The 24,870-nt window shown below is 40.5% G+C and overlaps 1 protein-coding gene across 1 annotated transcript in view; it reads right to left on the bottom strand.

Moving 5' to 3' along the window:
• Positions 1–24,870, bottom strand: part of LOC125291891 (titin-like) — a 143,335-nt gene that overhangs the window by 92,361 nt on the left and 26,104 nt on the right. The window contains exons 43-45 of the mRNA XM_048238856.1: positions 20,817–20,864; positions 8,030–11,839; positions 7,128–7,406 (exon numbers count right to left, since the gene is read on the bottom strand). Coding sequence (XP_048094813.1) covers positions 7,128–7,406; positions 8,030–11,839; positions 20,817–20,864 — 4,137 coding nt within the window. The remainder of the gene's footprint in view (positions 1–7,127; positions 7,407–8,029; positions 11,840–20,816; positions 20,865–24,870) is intronic.

Genomic DNA, 24,870 nt, shown 5'->3' with positions numbered 1-24,870 from the left:
ACTGTCCTTTATCTTCCTTCTGGACAGACTGAATTTTAAGACTGCTGATATTGTTCACAAAGCTGAGGATGTGCTGTCTGCTAGGGACCAGCTCCTTCCCATCTTTAGTCCATTTCACTTTGAGCTCAGGAGTGCCTGTAACTTTGCAGTCGAAGCTGACTGGGTCACCAACAGTGACATTAATCACCTCTGGCTTTTCAATAATCTGTGGGGGCTCTAAAAAGGCATAAATATAGAAATGTGAATAAAGTCGTCCAACAACTGTGAAGTATTATTTTCTAATAATATAATTATAAATGTATATGTAATACTGTTGTGTGCACTACAATGGTAGGATCAAGATCACTAATTAGTGATTCTTAGAAAGACGGAAATGTATACAAAAAGGCAAACCTTGCACCAGAAGGGTTGCAAAGCATTTCTCCTGTCCTGCTTCATTCACAGCTTGACAAGTGTACCTTCCACTGTGACAAGACTCACAGACTGGAATTCTCAGAATAGCCACGCTGCCATCAAACATCTTTTCAAACTTTGGATCCTCCAAGATCCACTCTTCATCTTTTTGCCACTGTACACTCAAGGGGGCAGATCCCTTTACAACACACTTCAACTCTGCCACTTTCCCAAGGACAGTGGCAACATTTTGAATCTTCTCTACAAATGATGGTGGTTCTAATAAGAAAGAAGACGGATCAGTAAAATAGTCGTGCCTATAATGTCTAATGCAATTTAGAATTGAATAACATGTCTACAGACCTTTCATGCTAAGCTCTGCTCGACAAGAGCAACTTCCCACTTCATTTGCCACTGTGCACTGATATTCACCAACATCTAAAGTGTCACATTTCTGGATTTCAAGATATAGCAACCCATTTTTCTTTAATATGTGCTTTGAGCTCGGTTTGATCTCCTTTGAGTCCTTGAGCCAAGTAATCTCAAAAGGAGCAGTCCCAGTAACCTGACACTCAAAGGATGTATTTGCACCCTTCACAACCTCAACAGGTGTTAATGGCTTGATAAATGCTGGTGGCTCTGCAACCAACAAAGAAAGAACAGTAAGATCACTTGTCCTGTTTAAATGCAAATTGATAGAATTGCAAAAAAGTGACTCAATCCAAACATCTAACCTTTTACTTTAAACTCCATGCTACAGCTCTCACTGCCAGCTTCGTTGCGTGCCTCGCAGTAGTAAACTCCACTGTCTTTGATTTCAGAACCAATGATCTCAAGCTTTGCCAGAGAATTGGAGAAGTCCATTTTATATTTATTACTTGGATTTAACTCATTTCCATCTTTAAACCAATAGATATCTATTTCAGGAGTTCCGATAACCTGGCATTCAAACACAACATGCTGGCCAGGTCTTACAACAGTCACCCCTTCAGGCTTTCGTGTAAATTTCGGAGGTTCTAAAAGGTAAAATCAACAAATCCAATTAATACACTTGTGTCCTAAAGCGGAGTATAAATATAGTAAAACAAAAATAAAGTGATAAAAAGGGAAAACAACCTTTCACAAAAAGAGACGCCTGGCATTTGTCTGAGCCAACATCATTGCTGATTTCACAGATATAATCCCCAGAGTCTGAGGTCTTGGCAAAGAAGAGCTCCAAAGAAGTGAAGGAATCATCTTTTTGAATGGCACAATCCACTCCTGTTGTGATCTCCTTGTTGGACTTAAACCATTTGATGGTCAGGGGTGGAGTGCCAGCAATGAGTACACTGAACTTCACCTTTGAACCAGGGATTACCTCCACAGACTCAGGCTTTTCAATAATTGAAGGGGGCTCTGTATAAAAATATCAAAGCATTTTGAAATGTAAGTATGACCTTACTGTTTACAGTTTGGTCTCAATTATTATTCTTAAAAGGAAACTGAGGCTGTGCTATTTTTTTGCAGATAGTGCACAGTAAATATACACTGTCCTCATTGTTGTATAATACAAGAGATAAAAATATCAAACCTTTGACTCTCAAAATGCCAGAACACTGATCACTGCCTGCTTTGTTTTCAGCAATGCAGGTATAAGTGCCACTGTCACGACTATCGAGGCGAGTGATTTCCAGAGAAGCAGCATTTTCAAAAAATATGCATTTGTGCTTCTCATCAGCCTCTACTTCCTTATTGCCTTTGTACCAGTGCACAGTAATGGGCAAAGAGCCAGAGACAAGACACTCCAACTGTGCAAAAGATCCTTTAATGCTTTCCATTTCTTTAAGCTTCCTTGTGAATGATGGCTTGATTATTTGATCTGTCAAAGAGCAAGTACAAGACTAAGAAATCATACATTTAGGACACCCTACTATGCAAGCATAAAGACAACATATGACAATAAGAAAATACACCTCCAGATGGACTAACCTAGAACTGTGATGGCAGCATCACAAGTGCCACTTCCAACATCGTTGGAAATTTCAAATATGTATTCTCCACTGTCACTCATTTCAGTGGATAAAATCTTTAAGGTTGAGCTCTTGTCAGTGCTTTGTACTTTGTATTTTTTTCCTGTTGCCAACTCTTTTCCATTTTTACTCCATCTGGCAGCCAGGGGTTTCGTCCCTGAAAACCTGCACTCAAGAGTAGCAGGGTCTCCTGCTGTGACGCTGATAGACTTAGCTGGCTCTGTGATATTTGCTGGTTCTAGAAATTAACAGCAAATCCATGGTTATCAATGATTGACTGCAATGCACAAGTATATACTGTGTAAAGATAACAAACACATCCAGAAATGTTAGTGTGTGAGAATGTAAACTAACCTTTTACGACTAATGTTGCAGTGCATTTCTGACTTCCAGCTTCATTCTGTGCCTGACAAGTATACTTGCCATTGTGTTTCAACTGAACACTGCTTATATATAAGACTGCTGTTCTGTTTTCAAATGAAATCTGTACATGCTCAGAATCTTTGACCTCGAGATCATCCTTCATCCAGGTCACAGTAATGGGCAAAGACCCTTTTAGTGAACACTGCATAGTAATCTTGTTGCCAAGAACAGCATTCATGTTTTCAATCTTCTGGACGAATGATGGTGGTTCTAACAAGAGAAAATCAGTGGAAATATTCTAATCAGCACACATGGAATAGAATTCCCCTCAAAGATAATATATGTAAGTAATGAGCAGAGATAACCTATTCATCCAGCTAACCAACCTTTAAGAGAAATCTGGAAATCACAAGATGATTTCCCTACATCATTTGCAACTGTGCACTGATATTTTCCCACATCGCTGCCATCAACTTTAAGAATATGTAGAGTTGCAATGTCGTTCTTCAGACTCATGATGTGTCTCCTGTCATTCCTGATCTGTTTAGAATCTTTGAAGTATGACATCTCAAATGGAGCTGAGCCTGAGATCAACCCCTCTAGCACAACATCGGAACCTTTGATAACCTCCTTGGTTTCAAAGCACCGAACAAATGCTGGCGGTTCTAAGAAAAAAAAGTCCACAACACCTGATTACAAAACCTGCTCTAAAATAAATGTATCTTTAGAGAATCTTGATGTGATCACAGAGGGTATAACAAACACACCTTTGACAGTGATCATACAGCTGCAACGATCACTACCAGCATCATTCGATGCCATGCATATATAGCTGCTACTATCATCAATGTCGCAATTGACCATCTTGAGGCTAGCAATTGAGTCGAGAAATGTAATTTCATATTTCTCACTGGAGCTGATTTCAGTGTCATTCTTAAGCCACTTAATATTGATAGGAGGGCTGCCAGTTACTTTGCATTCTAAAGTTACATGGTTTCCAATCATTAAAAGTTTTGTGGAGTCAAGCTTCGTCACAAACTTTGGAGGTTCTACAGAAAAAGAAAAGAGATTGACAGACATTTTAAAGCTGCGCATCAACACACATCTAAAGCTTGCACACAATGAGAATTAAGAGAGGATGGGCACCTTTGACGAACAAGACCGTGGTGCAAACCACTTTCCCGGCATCGTTAGACACTTGGCAAGTGTATTTTGCTGAGTCAGAGGGCTTCACAGAGTGAAGCTCCAGTGTGTTTGAGGAGGTCTCTTTCTTGATGAAGCATGTGCCTCCTGTTAGAATCTCCTTTTCATCTCTGAACCATTTCACATTGAATGGAGCCGATCCAGAGTAAACAGACTTAAAAACAACTGTAGATCCTGGGATGACATCTTGAGATTCTGGTTTGGTTGTGAAGACTGGGGGCTCTACATTACATTTGAAAAAGAAAGATGATTTATCACTCAATAACAACCTATACATTATGAGATTAATATAATGTCAGCACATACTGTTAGAAAACAGTATGACTGTCTCCCTAACCTTTCACTTGCATGGTCCCACTTGTTTCAGCTTTTCCGGCAGAATTATTTGCCTGGCACTTATATGCCCCAGCATCAACTGTCTCTAAACGTAATATTTTTAGTGATGCTGTACTTTCTTTAAATTCAATCTGGTATTTCATCCCTGATGTGATCTCTTTTCCTTCTTTGAACCAAGATACAGTCATGGGCTGAGACCCAGACACTTTGCATTCCATAGTAACATCACCTCCAACATTTCCATCAACCTTTTTAAGCATTTTTGTGAAGGAAGGTGGTATGATGCGATCTGCTCAGATGGACAGAAAGAAGTTAGTTAAGGAAAGTCGCACCAATCAAATGCAATATAATAAAAGATAGTAAATTATGGGAGCAGAAAACTAACCTAGCACAGTTACAGCAAAGGAGCATTCATCTTTTCCAACACGGTTAGACACCTCCATTTTGTATTCACAGCTGTCACCTCTTTCAGCTGAGAGAATTTTTAATGTGGCTACATTGTCTTTTAGCGTAATTTTGTATTTCCGGCCTGACGTCATTTCTTTTCCATCTTTAAACCACTTCACTTTAAGGTCTGGGCTCCCTGAGATTGTAGACTCCAGAGTGGCAGAGTCTCCAACAGTGACACTGATAGATGGTGGTCTGTCAATAATTCTAGCTGGTTCTAAAATAGAATACAAACACTTACAGTGTGTTCAACATTTGTAACACTGAATAAATAAACTGAAATAAATGAAATTCAACTAAATGCAATTGTCAAAGTCAAACCTTGAACAGATAATGTGGCTTCAGATTTCTGTTGGCCAGCCTCATTTTCTGCCTGGCAGGTATATTTACCACTGTGAGTTGTGGCTACAGTGGTAATGACCAATACAGCAATGTTGTTTTCAAATGTGATTTTGACATTGGGATCAATCTCTGTCAGCAACTCAGAGTCCTTTAGCCATTTCACAGCAATGGGGGCAGAGCCCTTTACAGTGCCCTGCAGTTTAACAGCACTGCCCAAAACTGCTGTTGTGTTTTCAACTTTCTTTACAAATGATGGTGGCTCTGTGTTGAAATAAAACATGTCAGTTGATAGGACAAAACTATAATGTCGAACATCATGAAACTGAGTTATGGAAACCTTACTAACCTTTCAACTTAGCAACTGTTTTTGTGATGATTTTACCTACATCGTTTGCTATACAGCACTGATAATCACCCACATCTGCACTTTCAAAAGAACGGATCTCCAAAGAAGCACAAGAATCTTTTGAGATGACACTGTGCTTCTTGTCAGTGCTCACTGGTTTCTTGTTCTTTAACCAGTTGATTTCAAATGGTGCAGTGCCAGTAACTTCACATTCAAATTGGACAGTGGTTCCCTTGACCACGTCTAGCATTTTTAACTCTTTTTTGAAGCAAGGAGGTTCTATGAACAAAGATCAGATAACATTTAAGCCTTCATGAATCTGACAAGCATCATGCACAATGCCATATAATGCTGCTATTGCTAACAACAAACCTTTGACTGTCACATGAGAGCTACAGCTCTCACAGCCAGCCTCATTCAACACTTCACAAGTGTAATTTCCACTGTCTGACTCCACAAGATCATTAATCTCCAGTGTGGCTTTGCCATCTGCAAAAGTGATTTTATGCTTGTCTGAAGTGCTGAGCTGTTTGTCATCAAGAAACCATGTCACATGGAGCTCAGGTGACCCTTTGACGGTGCACTGCAAGCGTGCAGATGCACCTCGTTTCCACAGAATTTTTGGTTCAAGCCTCTTAAGAAATGTTGGAGGTTCTGACGTTGATAGAAGAAGAAAAGAGATTTGGGAAAAAAAGAAAGTGAAAAAGAAGAAAGGGAATGAAAAATCAAAAGAAATGCAAAACATAAAGTCAAAAGAGAAAGAATATAGGTGCAGACAGTTAGAGAGAAGAAAAAACAATATTAATCATCAATGCATACAGCTCAAAGGCATACACGCCTGAAGCAGCAGCAGCATGAAAATATTATTGTCTAACAAAAAGAAGAAAAATTATTCTTAAGAAGGAAATGCAGATTTTTACAGAAAAAATGCTGCATTTTTCATTCATTTTACCTACAAGAATCTTACCTTGTACAGTTACCACGGATGAACATTCACTGCTTCCTGCATCATTTGCTGCAGTGCAGGCATATTTGCCAGTATCTTTAAGTTTGGCTTTTGGGATTTCAAGACTGGCTGTTTTGTCTTCAAAAGAGAGTTTACAATCGATGGTGTTGTGAATCTTTTTGCCATCTTTCATCCAGGCAATACTGACTCCTGTGTCTTCATTCACCTGACACTCAAGACGCAGTAGATTACCCACTGCTACTGAGATGGCTTTAAAAGTCTTTACAAAGCTGGGTTTGTCAATTACCTTCAGCTCTGTGCAACACGTATCTGTCCCAACACTGTTTGATGCTTTGCACAGATACATACCCTGATCGTTCTGTTCAAGTTTGCTAATCAGAAGAGTGTATTTGTTCTTATCAGAGGATATTTTATAATGCTCATCAGCTGAAATGGCAATGTTGTCTTTATGCCATAAAACATTCATTGGAGTAGAACCATTGACTACACATTGGAATTTGGCCTGTTTGCCCACAAACAGTGTCATAGGATCAGGCTTTGTAACAAATTCTGGTGGGAAGACTTCTAGAAAAAGAACCAGAGTACAGAACAACCGCATCAAATATTCTTACTGTACAAATAATATCTTGTATATGACAGTCTGATCATCCAATTATTTAGACTAAACCCTCCCTGTTCATGAATGTAGATATGACATTTTACACAGATGCATTCATCTTACCAGTCACGTTGAGGCGAGCAGAGCAGCTGTCACTTCCATGCTGGTTAGAAGCTTTGCAGGTATATTCAGCCGTGTCCACCTTGGCTGGGTTGAGAATCTCCAAAGAGGAAATGGTGCCACGGCTGATGATCATGAACTTCTCACTTTGTCTGATCTCAGAGCCAGACTTGTACCACTTGAAAGTGACATTTGGTGCATCTTCAATCTCGCACTCAAATCTGGCATTGGCGCCAATGTTGACTTCCAGTGGATGGGCTTTGTGCCTGAAAACAGGTGGTACTACACCATATAGAGAGGAAAAGCTTATTAGTAACTGACATTAAGTAATAACATGTCTTAAAATCATACATGAAAAAAAAAACATGAAGAGATGAATAGAAGGTATGCAAATACAAATGATCCAGGAGTGACTGTGAAGGAAAATGATGACTATGGTTAGAGGAAGAAAAAATACTGATCTCATGAAAGATGAAACGATAATGAGAAAAGTAAGGCATGCAAAAGAAGTTGGGTGCAACCCATGACGATTGGTCACTGGGGGGAAATGCAGAGTGATATGGGTTTATTTCTCAAAGATGACAAGATATTCCTCAACGTGAACGAGAGGAACATGAGGATGGGAAGTGAAGAAGAAATGACTCGAGAGTGATGCTGAATCATGCTTCAGGGCTTCGGCTCCAAGTGGAGAGGAGTGCAGCATTGATGGGGTGCGAGGAAGTGAAAGTGGAATGAAAATAGGGAGATAATTAAGAGTGATTCTTCCAATGGTGCTCTATTAGTCATCATAGGATGATATCATGGTTTATGTATTTATATATTTATATTTTACTATATACAGAAACTGAAGAATGAACGAGTGAAAAGTTAGTTATGGCAAGGTGACATAGTTCCCATTGTCCAACCTCTTAAGACAACTGTGAGTCTTGAGGATGTTGTAGTCTTGCCGCCTTCATTCTCTGCCTCACAGACATACTCTCCTTCATGCTTCTCCTTGATTACTTTGTCGATCACTAGTGTGTATGTGTTATGTTGCTTGGAACACTTGAACTCTTTGCCAGATTTAATCATTTTTCCCTTGAACAGCCAATTGACATTTTTAACGAATTTTACAGACACTGTAAAAGTGGCTGTGCCTTTTTCCTCCACTATAACATCTTCCAATTCTGTTTCAAATATCGGGGGGTATTTGCCAACCTTTTCAATAGTTTTGGTTGTTGTAATGGTTTCCTCTATCAGAAAACCCTCCATTTTTTTCTTTTTAATGTGGATATCTACTGACTGCTCAACAGGCACTGGTGCAAAGGGAACATCTGTAGTAATAGCAGCTGCACCAACATCTCTCTCACGGCCCGACACTGTCACAGATCTGCTTTCCTGAGTAGAAATATCTACGGATTTTTCCATTTCTATTTTTGATTCAGTGGTCATCTGTACCATGGCTCTTTTTGACTCTTGCACAATAGTTTGCTCCTGTGCTGTTACTGTCTGGAAGGAAGCTTTGGTTTCAGTTCTCAGTGCGGCAGACTGTGTCTTAGGCGCTGCCAAATCTGACACATTCTCACTCGTCTGCACTGTTTGCACCATGGATGAGAGCATTTCTTTTGAAGAGGCGCTCGTAACCTGCAATCTCTGAGGCCTATCGATTTGCATCGTGCCAGGCTGTTCAGATGTCAGGACCTGCTGCTCTCTATAGACTATGGAGTAGAAAGCAGCCTTAAGCTCACTTTTCAGATCTGCAGTTTGGGGATAGCCACTCTCAAAGGCAATTGTGATTTCAATAGGTGCACCTGTTGTTGTGATTAGGTATGTGTACATCGCATACTTTGGCTCTCTACGTACCTTAACCTCTTGTACTTCTACGACTGCTAAACTCTGCACAACATCTGCCAGTATCAGAGGTTGATCTCGTGCAACAGCAGACTGTAAAGCACTCTTCAACTGATGCCTGACATCCAAGGTAAATGATTTTGGTGCTTGGATCACAAAAGTGAGCTCTTTCGGAAGGGTTTGGCTCTCTCTAGATTCTGACACCATAAAGGCACTTTTGCTCTGCTTAACTACAGTTGCTGTTGTTGTCTCAGATTTAGAGATTTCTTTAGACTGCTCTCCAGTCAAGATGTGTTTCTCATCCATAACGATAGACTGTCTGACAGACTGGCCCTCCTGAATTTGGACTGCAAAATCTTGTTCTGCTGCCTCAAGAGCCACACTGCTCTCAGTTGAGACTGCTCTCTCCTCTATTGTGATGGATTCCAAAGGTAATTTTGGTTCCACTTCAGTCTTACTTGTGAATTTCTCAACTGACCCCAAATCATCTGTGTGGCCCTCTTCTAAATCTTGCCTGTCAGACACAGAAGTAACATGTACAATATTCCAGCGGTCTTCCTTCTGGACTAATGCGCGTTGTTGTTTCATATCAGTCGAGAAAGGCGTTTCCTTTGGCAGTTGCATAGGATCGGAGACAACCTGAAGAATACTCTGAGGCTTTGGCTCTATTTTATGCTCAGACTGAACACCTGTTACAGATGTGTCAAGGGTTTTGTAGTAATCTGCTGTAAGCTCCCTCTTTTCCTCAGTTGTAACTGCATTTTTACGAGCTTTCTCCTGCCTCTGTGCTGCCACCTGCTGGTCTGGTTTCTCAAAAGATATCATTCCCTCTTTGGTCAGGGCACTTTCGAACTGAGTAGACTGAAGGTGCAAGGTCCCAAGGGGTTCTTTCTGAGGCTGCAGAGTCAATGAGGTCTTCTCTGATGAAAACTGTGCAGAGTCCTCACAAGTGACGGTTCTCTGCTCATCTGTAGATACTGAGTGGAGCAGGGTGGGACTCTTCCTAACATCTGCCTTTTCCTCAGCTGGTCTCTCACAGGTAAACCGACCCTCTGAGGGCAAACTACCTTGATCACTAATCAGCTGTAGGTGCAAGACTTGCTCTTGTTCCCTCTCTGAGTGCACTGATACAGCGCTGTCTAAACCAGGAAGTTCACCCATGCACTCTGCTTGAAGCTCACGCTTTTCTTCTGCTGTAAGAGCAGTCTTAAGTGCCTTATCTTTGGTGGTGTGAGCCACCTCTTCCCCTGGTCTCGATATGATAAATATTTCCTCTTTTGATAATGTCTGTTTAGTCTCACTTACTGAAAGTATAACAGGTTTTGGCTGTTCTTTTTTCACAGAAGATTGTATAGCTGAATCTGAAGTGGCTAATTCTGCAGAGTGGCCCTCAGTGATTTCTTGATTCCCTGTTGATATAGCAGAATACAGAATTTTCACACCTTCTTTGACTTTGTAGCTTTTCTCAACTTGTGGTGTTGGAATTTTCTGTGATTTCTCTTTCATAATTGAAAGTGTGGTCTCAACCTGATGACTACTGATAGGGTGTATTGGTTCACGAGTTGACTCCATCTTTTCCTCTTCTCTCTTAGCTAAAGGTCCAGCTTTTACAATGGTGAAAGGTGTTATGTTTTCAGATATTGCAGACATCAACTTTGAGGGCTGTTCCCTTGCCATTTCTAGCTCTGTGATCTCAGGGCTTTTGATGCGTTCAGAGTGCTGCTCTGTGAACCCTTGATTTTCCTCAATGGCAGATGTTAGGGCAGCCGTGTGAAGCTGTTTCACTGGAGTCGCAACTGCTGGCTGTGGCCGAGGGGGACCCATGGTCACTCTCTCTTGCACCTCATGAGACTCCAAGACTGCAGCCTGGTGGGTTACCTGCTCTCTATGAATGGTGGCAGCAGAAATATCTACCTCCCTTAAGGTGTCTACCTGTTCACTGGTGTCAACCTGTCTATCCTCAGTGCCAATGGTGTAAATCATTTGACGTCCTGCTTGCTCTTTAGTCTCGCCTGGGATGTTAACCATGTATAGACGGGACTCAGTTGCCTGCTCGGTCATCGAAACTTTGTAGCCTTTCTGCTTCTGGGTGACTACCTTTTCTTTGTGGCGGGATATGGAAGCAGTCTCACGGAAGACAATCAGTTCAGCACTGCTGGAAGCTTCTCCAGAAGAATTGGATGCTTTGCATGTGTAGAGCCCACTGTCTTGCTGATGAAGGCCAGTCATTCTCATTAATCCTGAGCCATCAGGGTTGTAGACTATGGTGATACGGTTACTTGATTGAATTTGGTAACTACCTTTAAACCACTGAACTACAGGGGGTGGTGATCCGCTAACTTTAAACTGAAATTTTGCTTCGCCCCCTTCTGCACATTGCACTGATTCAATCTGTGTGGTGAAACACGGAGGCTGGCCAGGTACCTTGAACATTTGTTCAACCCACCTCTCTGCATGTGTAACATCACTTAGATTTACGTTAAGGGTGGTTGTGCAAGTTGACTTGCCAAATTTGTTAGTTGCAACACAAGAGTATTCTCCTTCATATTCCTTCTTAACCCCAGAGATAATTAATGTGTACTCATCTCTATTTTCTATGAATGTGTAGACAGAGGATGATATAATGATTCTGCCATTATGAAACCACTGAACTTTTGGTTTAGGGAAAGCAGAAATGTTGACAGTCAATCGAGCTGTGTCTCCTGTTGTGACAGCAACAGGAGCAAGTTGGGTAATAAAAATGGGCTTTTCTTTTTTCTTTTCAATAGAACTTGAGTACATTTTTTGCTCTGACTTGAGTTCAAGTGTTTTAGATTTTTCAGGCAATTGGAGGGAAGTTCTGTAGGATTCTTCTTCTTCAGTCGTCACAGTCAGGCTAGAAAACTCTGCGCAAAAATAATGGGGTGAAAGATTTACTTACATAATTACAAAGAAGACTTGAATTAGCAGTTTAAGAGTTGACATATAATGTCTTAACAGGAAATCATGGAATATTTCAGGCTGACAAGATTGTTTTCCATATTTATGTTTATTTTTATTTCTTCTCAACAACAGTACAGACTGAATGACATTTGCACTGTAACCACTGTCACCATTGTACTTTAAAATCCAAAATAACACAGACTATTACTACTCAGGTATGGTGTATATGATCATGAGAAAATCAATTCATTACACATATACCATTTTATAAAAATCATGCCCATTTTCAAGTAAACAGTATCATCTTTTCAAGACATTTTATTGGTTGGGCCACGAAGCACACTCATTCCAAAGACAGATCTCGTAAGGTTCAGCAAGCATTATTTCCCAATACTGGGATTTATTTCTATTTTTATATGCTCAAAAAGTATATTGATGCTTTATTTTATTATTTTATTATTACTATTATTATTATTATTTATACAGTTTTATATATGTATTGCTTCATTCCATTATAACTATGTGTAAACAACTATTTGACCTAAAACAGAACCAACCAACAAACAAAAAATACAAAAATGATACTACACAAAAACTTACAGAAAAGTGAAGTGAAACTAGAGATTCAGCAGCAACTACTTGAGTACTCATTTCATTGTATTTGTCATGGCCCAGACCACAAGGAACCTTAAATAAGCTTTGCATATTGCTCAAATGAAACTATACATAAATTAACAATAATTTACATATTTAATACATACCAAAAAAAAATTACAAACCCCCAAAAGGTTAAATTAACTCATAACATTCCTTGTAGAACCACAAACATATTTGTAAGTTGCACAGTAAAAGTTTTTAAAAAACTTTCAGTATAGAGGTTGTTTCAGTACAACCAGCTTGGTTTTGAATTACACATTTAAATTCACCTGCATCTGCTTGCGCAACATTTGTGATAAGCAAATTGAAGTGGCCTGATGCTTTCTCCTGTATGATGTATCTGGCATTTGTAACTGGGACGCCATCTTTAAACCACTCTGCAGTGGGGTTTGGCTTACCACTCACTAAACACTGAAGCATTACAGGTGTTCCCATGGCAGCTGTTACATTCTGTAGGGGTATAATACATTTTGGGGGCATTTCAGTGACCTGGAAGTGGAAACTACAAGTGTTTGTGGACTTGCCTTTAAATTCAATCTTATCATCTTTAGAGGGCTCAGCAAAAACGTCAAAGTTGATACTGACAAATTTTTCACCCTGTTCACTGGTCTCGTCATCAGTCATGGCTACCAGCCTAACAGCCTTTTGAGACTCATCACCCTCTTGCTGGAATTCAAACTCCAGCTCTATCTCTGATGTTTGTTCACCGTCAAACGAAGTGTTTCCAACTACAAAATCAAACTTCTGAGGTTGAACCTTAGCACTACCTAATGATACAGCAGTTAACTCTCTTCCTCTTGCTTTCCCTGAGAACATTTGAGGATTCATAACCAGAAGAGAGGCCCTGCAAAGAGTTTCCCCAACGACATTAATGGCTCGACATGTATACACCCCACTGTCATGAGCGTTCACTTTCACTATCTTCAGGAAGTGATTGTCACCATCTGATGAGTGAATATACTTCTTGTTATCATGAGGGATCTTTGAGTTACCTTTGTACCATGAGACTATTGGTGATGGGATTCCCATCAAAGAACACTCAAACACAACAGTTGTGTTTTCCGGTGTTTCCATATCACAGATTGGATTAATAAAACGTGGTGGCATTTCTGTCACTTCAAATGCTATTTTCAACTCATCACTTTCCTGTGATATGAAGTCAACAGCTCCTTCCTCATACATACTGGGAAGAACGTCAAGAGACACTATCATGCTTTTGTTGTCTGCTGTATATTCTGGAATTGTGATAATCTTCACCTGTTTCTCAAATTCCTTCACTTCATTTTCATCTAGCTCTACCTCAAGCAATATCTCCTGTGGGGAAGGCGATCTAGATGGATCCTCATCCTCCTCTACATCAAACTCAATTACATGTTGATGAGTAACAGCTGGAGGTGGTGGCATGAGTCGTGCTTCTTGAGATATCACCACAACAAGGGCAACACTTTTTGCCTCACCAACATAATTAACTGCAGAACATATGTATTCCCCTTGATCCGCTTTTGTCATGTTGGAAATTTCGAGAGATATATTGTCACCATCTCTTTCTATTTTAATTCTGTCATCTGGCAGAAGTTGTGTTTTGTTTCTGAACCATTTCACCTCAGGAGAGGGCAATCCAAAAACTTCAGCGCAAAAGTGGAGTGTTTCTGTTTCATACAGTCTCCTTTTAGTGAGTGGCTTAAGGAAGGCTGGAGGAATTCCTTGGACTTTTTCTTGAAGTGTCCCTATGAGAGAGCTACGTCCTTCAGGGATGATATTTGAATCGTCTATTGTGAACATTGGTGGTGTAGTTTCTATACCTTCATCATCAGATCTCAAGAATTTAGTAGGAGAGAAAGATGAATCACTGTATCCTGTTGGAGGCCTTTTCAATTCAAGCGGAGAATATGGATATTGAGGGGGTGTCATGAAGCCTCCAGAAGTATCTGAAGGTGTTTGCAATGATTCAGGGGACTTGGGATGCTGGGAGATTTCAGTAGAAGAAGCAGGTGTATAGAAGCGTTCAACATCTACAACGTCCTCACTAAATGTACTGCCCATTTCAATGGACATTTCTGATTCAGGTGACATAGGTCTTGCCCACTCAGGAGGGGGGTTGTAGTAGTCATAGACAGCACTGAAGGTGACCTCTTCCTCCACCAATGCGCTTACCCCTGAAGTAATAGGTTTAGCCTCCTTCCTTTGTTTTTCCTGCATGTCTACAGACTGGGATTCCATCTCAAGATGACTTTTGCCTGGTCTCACGAAAACCCCTGTGCCTTTGCCGTCAAGACTTTCCACTATACCCTCTACACTTTTCACAGTGGTAACTCCTTGTTGCAAATTGCTGGCTGTGGCCATTACTGCTTGTGGTCTTAAAAGTGTAGGTGACTGTTGTACTTCAGTTACATTCGATAAAGAAACAAAATGATGTTCGTCACTGGATGCGTGAAATGCAGCTCCCTCTAGTGAGCTTTCTAGTATTTCCTGTGCTGTATTTTTCTTGTCTTTGGCAGAAACAGTCTTAGTGATGTCAACCATGGCACTTGAAGGAGAGACCTTGTCTTCTTCTTTCACAGACTCTGCCTTTAACTCAACAGGACTGGTCTGGGATGGTTTTCCTAAAACATCTGCCTCCATATTGGCTGCAAACCTTGTCTGAATTTGCTTAGGTTCAATTGCAACTGCTGGAATATCCTCAATTGGGAACTGTGACTCAGTTTGTTTTCTAGTTTCCTCAGGAAGAGTGGCTGAAGATATTGGTGTCTCAAATGCCTGTTTTAGTTTTGAAACTTTCACATCTGCACTAGATGCTTGTAATCCACAACCACTTATAATAGGAGCTTGTTGTGATGATGCCTGCTTAGTAACTTTGGCTTTAGCAGAACCTTCTTGGATATTCTGAAATTCCTCCTGGACTTTTTCACTCACTATTTTTGTCACTTGCATAGGACCAGCTAAGGTCTTTGATTTTACAGTATCAGAAATTTCAGGAGTTGTACGGCTGACAACTGACAGTTCTGTTGTGTCTGCAAAATTGAGAGGTGAGAATCGACAATCCAAGGAATCAAATGATACATCAGCAACACTATCCACCTGGCCAACTTTATTACTTGCACTACACCTGTATGTTCCTACATCTGAATAATCAAAATGTTTGATATAGAGCCGATATATGTTGTCCTGCTCTTCAAATGTGTACTTTCCCACACTCAAGTCCAAGCACAAGTCATCATGAAACCATGTAGCAGCAGGAGCTGGGTCACCAGCTATAATGCATTCAAGCACAGCAGTCTGTCCCTCAGTGCAGCTGATGTTTTCTAGTTCTCTGACCACATTAGGGGTCTCACCCGCTACATCGAATGAAAAGGTGAATTTGTGTTTCACAGTTTGAGCAGTCTCATCAACAGGAGACTCTGAGGCCTTCTCGGTAGGCTCATAGGTTTCTTCTTTATCTTCCTCCCTCATCTCTGGCACTGGTGTTGGAGCAGTGATCCTAATCTCAACGGGTGAGGAGTGAAGAGAAGAGTCGGAGGTACGTGATAGATGCACAACAGTCTGCGGGACCTGTAGGGTGGATTTCCCATTCTTACTTGTATCCATGTAAGATTCTAGCTCTTCCTCAAACATTTGCTCCTGACTTAGTTCTGAAACATCTGTGACTTTGACTTCCTGTGGTGTGACTGGCAAAGTTGTTGGCTGGTCCCAATCACTCACTTGCAGTGTGCAGGAGCAACTTGATTTTCCATATTCATTAGATATAACACAAGCAAATTTGCCCTCGTGGTCTGAGGTAGGGTAGTATATTGTCAATGTTGTTTCATTTGTTTTAACACGTATATCATAATCAGGATCTCTAATTATTGGTTGATCATCTTTGAGCCAAGAAACCCTTGGCTCATGGTCTCCTCTGAATTGGCATTTAAATTCAGTCATCTCACCTCTCCTTACTTGCATGGACACTAATTTCTTTGTGAAAACAGGTGCAGTGTCCTTTTCAATACATGACATAGCTTCTCCTGAGAGTGGTGTGCTTTGATCTTCCCCAAGGGGTTTCTGGGTTGACATTTCCTCCCCTGGCAACATAGCTTGATGTGTGGGACTCATTTTCTGTTTATTATTCTCTACAAATCCAGTCCTCTCTTCAACCATTCTGTGACTAAATTCACTATGGGTAGCGTCTGCATGCTGTGTTGGTGATTGCCTTGCCAGATTTGTAGGAGAGGGACTTTTTTGTTGTAGTGTAGGTTCAGCGCTGGCACCTACCAGACCTAAGTCTTCCTCTGTCCTTTTGATTTGGGTTTGTGATTGTTCAACTGTAGACCAGTTAGACTCCAAATCAACAGGTTCATCTTGTTCAGAAAGAATATCCTGTTGCCATTTTAATATACGTTTAGCTGACGCTTCTTCCTCACTCACAAGGTAGTCACTCTCAGTTTGAACCTTTTCATTATTTTCATGGGATATGGCTCCCTGCTCAAGTTGTGACAAAGAAGCACCAGCTTGATAATCTCCGACAAGGAACCTTTCTTTTGCCGTTTTACCTGAACTCACAGGTATACTTGGAGCTGGCGGTGTAGCTGAAGCTTGAGTTGTCTTTTGTAAAGTAGTATGGTGCTCCTCAGTTTCAACCCATTCAGGTCTGACGCCTACAGCTCCATGCTGTTCAGTCAAAACACCATGCTGCCATTTTATGATTCTTTCAGTCAAGGCCTCCTCCTCATTCACAAACTCTTCAGTCTTACTTGTAAGTTCACTGATATTTTCTCTAGACAGCTGAAGCTCACCTCGTGATAACAACTCACCTCGTTTTCTGTCCTTTCCAGGGGACCTTGTTACATTTTTTAATGGTGATGATTCTTTTTCCACCTCTTTTCCAGCCAAATACTGCTCTGGTCTCTTTACCTGAGAATCTAATTCTGTGGACTTGCCTGATATTGTGTGCTGTTGATCATGTTGAACATCTTCTTGCCATTTTCTATGTAATTCACCTTCTAAAGTCTGCTTTTGAATTCCTTCAGCAGAAATACCTCCCTGTTGAAGTTCTCCTGATTTAAATGCATTTTCTGTACTAGCTTGTGTCTGTTCAACCATGTGCTGATGACCATACGGCACATCTTCTTGTCGGATTCGAGGTCTGACAGCCGGATATTCATCCTGTTGTTGAGCCATTGGCAAAGTCTTTTCTTGAATATCCTCTGCAGAAATATCTCTCTTAGTTACTTGTGTTTCTGTCATTTTCTTGCTATGTCTGTCTGCAACAGCCCCTTCCTGTTCAGTTAAAACATCGTGTTGCCATTTCATAATCCGATCAGTAAGTGCCTCCTCTTCACTCACCATCTGTTCACTCTTGGTTGTGAGCTCTGAAATATTTTCTCTTGAAAGGTGCAACTCACTTTGGCCTAAGTGTTCACTTCGCTTTCTCTCTCTTCCAGGGGATCTTGATAACTTCTTTTCAGGAGATGTTTCTTTCACTACTTCTCTTCTAGCTAAATACTCCTCAGATCTTTTAGTATGAAAATCAAATTCCTTGGACCTGCCTGGCACTGTGTCATATTGCACATCTTCTTCCCATTTTCTATGTCTGACAACTCGGTATTCATCCTCATGTTCAGCCACCTCACTTTCCGAAGTCTTTTCATGATGACCATCTCCAGAAATAGTTCCCTGTCCAAGTTGTTGTTCAGACATTCTCTGGCTCTCCTTCTCTGTCACAGTTTCACTTAGGAACTTTTCTTTCATTGATTTGACTGCCATAGTTCTGGCTGATTCTGTATATGCAACATCCTCTCTCAAGATTTTGGTTTCTTTAGCTGCATAATTTTTCTTTGCAGACTCTCCTGCTTCGAGCCATTCCAAAACATATGGCTCTTTCTCCTTAATCTTTGCCTCTTCACTCCATTGGTCTGAGCTTTGACGGTCTTCACCGACCAGTATGTCATATTCCATCTCCTGCTGAGAATGTTGTAAAGTGACATCTTTTTCTTCTAGTGTGTCAGTTGCCACACCATGCTTAATTCTTACCTCCTGTTCTTTGAGTTCACCCTTCATTAGCTGAATTGCCCTTGATCTTGACTGGGGCTGAAATGAATGCCTGGCACGAGGTGGACCTGATTCTCCACTGTGTGAGCTTAGCCCTGTAATTCTCTCCAATCTGCTCTGATAGTCAGCTGAGCTTTTACTCTCTGCCTGATCACCTGCTCGGAATGCATGCTGTACATCAGGTAAGGTGGAGGGTCTGGCCCTTAGCCTCTCTGCATAGTCGCCATAGCTGGGTTCACTTGCAACTGATTCCAGGTCAAACTCTGATGAGGACATTGTTGAAATTGACATTCTCTTTTTCTTTTTAACCGCCTTTTGCAGGAGAGTTAGTTTAGCTCTAACTTCACCATGAAGGCTGTCTGTGTCACTAAACCGGTCACTGTATCGGTCACTACAGCGGTCACTCAGTTTGTCACTAAAACGGTCACTTAGCCTATCACGCCCTGTAAATTTATCACAGTAGATGTCACTATAACGGTCATTGAACCGTTCATATCGCTCAAACATAGGGGTTGGTGAGCGTGCCCGCTCTGAGGCTGTTTCTAGAGATGGTTTGTCTGGGGCTCTCGAAGGAGAAGAGGTTCTGAAATACATGGTACGAAACATGGCACTTTTAGATCTCTTTCGTGCCCCCCCTTTCTGCCCTTCAGATGTTTTATCAAATGGAGAGCCAACACATTTAAGGTCGACTCTGAATTTTCTTTCCCCACTTCGGTCTGACAGGGAGTCTAAGCTTGAGCTCCGTTCACGGGTTTTAGACTTCCTCATACGAGACACATAATTAGCATCTTGCTCTTCCTTTAGAGAAACCAAAAGGGATGCTGTGGTCTCATCAGATCCTTCAGAATTGATTGCCATCACCTTGTAACTGCCTGAATCCTTGTCAACTATACTGTCAATTATCAAACATGTACTGTGCAAATGCATTTTGCTTTCTGTGTGTATTTTACGGCGCTGTCCTCTGTGAATCTGCCTGTTGTTGTGGAACCACAAAATGGTGGGGGCTGGATAACCTATCAGTCTGCATCTAAAGGCAGCGCGTTCACCCTCCAAAACAGACTGGAATTTTAGCTTTTTTGTGAAAGAAGGCTTAATATTTTCAGACGGTGGAAAAGACAAATTAACATGCTCTAAACTTTCTTCAGTGTCTGACAGGGCTCCTTGTTGCTGTCTTCTACTGTCCTGGGATTCAGTTCCTTCCTTAAAAAACAACTCTGTAAAAGAAGGGAAAATAAGTTCAATGAAATGCCCACTAGTCAAAAAAATGGAAATTGAAAAAATATTTTCAAATGGAATATTAATGAAAATATTAAAACACATGCAACAAGTCACAAAGCCAGAAAAAACTGATTCACTCACCATATTTGTTCGAATAAACGCAAGACTTGATTCTTTATTAAACATTCTGACCCGAAAATCGCTTGATGTTTTGTTCCTTCTTCTGTGGACATTTCTTCAAAGCATAAATTTCTTAAAAGGCATAAATATTTCCAAATAAAACTGATCTCTTAGAAAATAACTGTCTCGTTGATTAACTTTAGATGTCTATCCTACAATATTCCTTACCTGACTTGCAGAAAGATGAATAAACGCCCTTTCTAATCCTTTGTGGGTAAATGTTCAAATATTTTAGAACATCGTCCTCCAATAATGAGAAATAGGTTCAGAATATTAAAGCAGGTCTACTTTTGCATGAGAAGGCGTTTATTCGAACTAATATAGTTTACCAGTATAATCATGTTATTTTTAAAAAGCAAACATCATTAATCACATCCCGCTATCTGCAAGCCAGTCTAAGAAATATTTGCAGGAAGGAGTTCCAGAGGCAAGTGATGAAATAAGCAATTAAAAGATGTGGCTACTGCCATATCTTTTAAGTCATTATTTCCTGGAATCTGGAAACTTTAAAAGATTCTCATCCTGCACCTTTTTGTTCATGAAACAACCAAGATATATTCCTCATGCTTTAAACAGGAAAAATAGATGCAGAACTCCACTTTGCAAAAACTGCTGTAAAGCAAGCATTTTAACAGTCAAATTGCTTGCTGTGTAAAAACAAAACATAAAAAATCCAAACATACAGAAATAATAAAAAAATAAAAAAGACAAAACCTTTGCAGTAAAAAGACTCAATTGCTTGCATGCATTATGTACAATCAATCACCATCACTTAATATGCTCTCAGACATTACATTCAATACAGTGTTTGAGTAACATCATCTCAGTGACTGAAACAAAACAATTATTTGTTTATCCTACCTTTGACTTCTTCCTCAATTTTGGCTTCAATCACCTCTTGCATAGGCACTATAGAAATGAAGAAGAGGGTGGAAAACAATATCAAGCCAATGGTACCAACATTAATGAATATACATATTAAAACATACAGATTTTTCAGAGAAGGTGACTTTGCTCAGTCCATGACTATAGACATCAGTACAAATAAAAAATGATTTATATAAAGGTGAAAGATGTGGATGGGGTTTCGAAGAACATGCATTTGCCAACATGGTCACAAAACTTGGGTGCTGTATCCAGCTTCTCGAATTGTATTTAGATCCTTTTTGGTGGATGTAAAGACTGTCCAGGCCAGGACCAAAGTGGTGTGTATTTTAACTAGACACACCAACACAAAAGGGTTAATGAAAGAAGAAAATGCCTTAAGAATCGTATGATTTTGCATCCAAGTAACAGCTGGAGAGGGATTACTCTTTAAAAGACAGTGCAGACACACCTTCACCTGATTTAGCATTTGGTGACTGTGTGTCAGTCAACTTTGCAAGATTAGGACTGTGATCATCTGTTGCCTCAAGGGATGACTCTGGTGTCCTCAAACACATAGACTGTCTAGATTCTTTGATAGAGGGATATCTCTCTGAACTCTGAGAGTAGTCCTTTGAGACTGAAGGGATTTGAACTTCAGCTTTAGAACCTTCATCTAAAACAAGAGAAATGTATTGGGCACTCTTAGTACATCTGCTGCCACAAGAATACATTTTGATGAAAAGACCATCATTCAAGTAGAAAAAGAGGGATGACAAAATGTGATGATGATGAGATGATTGTATGTTTTTCTTTAAAAGAAATATGATACTCTGAAATAAGATTCATGGAATGAAATGAGATGAGTCTTCTTTGAAACTATATCCACCTTCTACTGTGAGTTCTGCTGATGTTCTTTTCTTTCCTTCTCTGTTTTTTACCATGCAACTGTAGGTTCCTTGGTCTTCAGGCTGGACATTCCATATGGTAAGTGTCACCTCTCCTCCATTTTGTGTAAGTCTCACTCTATCTGTGTCAATGAGCTTTGTTCCATTATGATACCAAACAATCTCAGTGAAGTCTGGATCATCTAACTTGCAGGTAAACTGAGCCATGTCATTTGCTTTCACATCAAGATTAGTCATTCTGCTTTTCAAGATTGTGCTAGACTTGTCAATCAGGGTAAATCGCTGAGAGGCACTTCCCTGGGATGACATCTCTTCAGTGTAAGAATCAGAAGCATGAATCCATTCAGGTGATTCTTCCCATGGCAGTTCTTCTTGCTTTCTGACTTGGTCAGGCATTGTAGATGTTTGTCTCTGAATCTCTGCATCTTTGCTTAATGAAATATCCATTGAAGACTTCCCTTTAGAACTCTGTACTACGTGCACATCATGAGGTAAATCAATAAGATGTTCTGACCTCTCTGAAGTAATTGTCTGCAGTCGATCTCTGCCACTCTGTGGACAATATCCAGCTGATGGTGATATCACCAAATCTGGTTGTGTTTGCAATTCCTTCATATCAGATTTATCTCTGTGTGAGATTGATGGTTGGTAATGCACAGTCTGATGTGGAAATGTTTTTCCAGATACGCTAACTATGGATTTTGCCACAGGGGCTGTTTGTTGCTGAACATTTCCATCCTGCTCTGATGACTGGGATATCATAATGATGGATTTCCCAAACACAGTTTCAGATACCTGGCTGTTGTCTGACCAGCCGGCTTTTTTAGAGTCAGATTCAGAAACAGTATCATCGCTTGGGCCTTCCAGCACTTTCTTGGACATAGCCACAACTGATTTCTCTAAAAATGCCCTTTCCTGCTTTACATCCCCACTCGGAGGTGATGGAAATATCTTCATTAAGGTCTTTCCTACAACTATTTCAGATGTTTGGCTTGTGATTGGCCTGTCTATCTGTTGTTGAGAGCCTGATTCAATACTGTAGGAGAGGACTAAAGTATCTGAGGTTTGTTGGGGAACATCACTAATACTCACAGCTTTAGTCCCTGAAGGACGCATCTGTTGACTTTCCCCCCTTGGTTTTGGTAATGAATATGTTTCAGCAAAGGATTTTCCTGAAAAGCTTTCCAGTACTTGGCTAGGGCCAGACCACTCTATGTGCGACCGGTTGTCACTACAATCAAATTCAGTTGTATAGCTGCCCGAAGTCTGCTGAATCAAACTCTCTTGTTCAAGCTTAGGAATGCTTACAACTGGACTGTCTGGTGTGGCCAGTGGCTGTTTACTCACACCCTTTTTTTGAGATGATGGAAATACCTCCATCATGGACTTTTCCCTTACAGGTTCTGACACATAGGTAGGGTCAGGCAAATATACTGCTGGGTAGATTACCTTAGCGTCAGATTCCACACTGTATGAGACAGATGTGCCAGAGTACCCTGTCTGTTGTGGGGACTTTTGCTGTGAAATGCCCAGAACTGATTTACTTTGTGGAGATGCTGTCTTCATTAAGGACTTTCCACTAATAGTTTGGGAAATGTGACTAGTGGCTGGCATATCTATCACTTGCTTAGAACCTGGTTCAGTTGTATAGGTTAACAATGAAATATCACAGCTCGGCATTTGTTTAGGGAACATTTCTTGCATAGCCTTTGAAATCCTTACAGATAACTCCTCTGAAGATATTTTTGGCTGGTGAATATTGCCACATTCATGTTGTGATACAACAGGTTTAGATACTTGTTCATATTGCCACTGTATCTGTTGGACTTCCTTAGCACCACTGTGTGTTGAAGCAGAGGTATCATACCCTGAAGTTTGCTGAGGAGATCTGCCCATCTTGGCCATAGACATGCTCACTGTGGACATTTTTGAAGTAGTAATGTCTTGAGGAAGACTCATTTCTTTTATTGTTGACTGAGAAATCCTCATTAATGACTCTGTTGACACTGATAATTGTCTATTGTCAGCCACATCCACCTGTGGTTTATACCAATTAGTTGATTCACTGAAGACAGGGGGTAGTTTTTCCTCTATTGCCTTGGAAATACTATCAGCTGTCATTTGCTGTTGAACAGTCCTACTTTTTTGAGATGACAAAGATATCTTCATAAATGGCTGTCCAAGAGTTTTCTCCAAATCCTGCCTATCATCAGATTGACTAGGCTGTTGGAATTCTTTGGAACAGGATTCAACACTGTGTGAAAACACAGATGAGTGAAGCGCTGATTGAGAAAGCTCATCTAACCTATCTTTTGGCAACATCACAAAAGATCTTTCTGAAGATCCCCCATTCTCCTGATCACCCTTGTTTTTGACTGATTGGTGAGATATGTTCATATAAGACATGTCTAATTTGTTATCTTTCTCGGGCTGGGATACTTCTGAAAATGATTGTAATCCATGAGGGCCTGTAGGTGTAACGTTCAGCCAAGTATCTTCCTCAGAAATCTCAAAAGTACTCATGGTAGATTTTTGTGGCCGTTCCTCTTCTACAGGTTTTTTCTGCATAGAACGTGAAGAGATTGATACACTAGATCTATCATAGAGAGTCTTTGGTTTTTGAGATTTTATTGTAGGAGACATTGTGGAAACCTTAATGGAAGACATTGCAGTAGCACTCTGTGGTATTTCTACTTTTGGGAAGAAATGTTTCATGTCACTCTCTTCTCTTCCAGTCATTACAGGGACTCTTGCTAAAGAAAAGTCCTTTTCAGGGTGTACAGCCATTTTCTTTTCATACATGTCCAAAGAGAGTTTTGCTCCTCCAACATCAACTGTTTTTTTAGAGCGTTTCTTAAAAGATAATGCTTTTGAAGGGATTTCCAAGATAGACTTTTTGTCCATGACATACCCCTTTGGCTTAATGTCCTCAGACAAAACTTCCATATGGGGACTGTCTGGAGGAGCAAGACTTTCAGATTTGAAAGAGTCCCCTCTTTTAGAAGTTTCCACCAAAGTCTTTTTAGACAAGTCTTCTTTACTCTTGACAGACATTGAATATGTTTCAACATGGTGGGAGGCTGCAGAGCTTTTGAGAGGCCCTGCCTGAAAGATGATAGCTTCTGAAAGAGTCTTTCCAAGAC

Source organism: Alosa alosa, chromosome 3, assembly GCF_017589495.1.
Source record: "Alosa alosa isolate M-15738 ecotype Scorff River chromosome 3, AALO_Geno_1.1, whole genome shotgun sequence".
Taxonomy (NCBI): Eukaryota; Metazoa; Chordata; class Actinopteri; order Clupeiformes; family Clupeidae; genus Alosa; species Alosa alosa.
The sequence above is the reverse complement of the archived record's forward strand: the minus strand, read 5'-3'. Positions and strand labels throughout refer to the sequence as shown.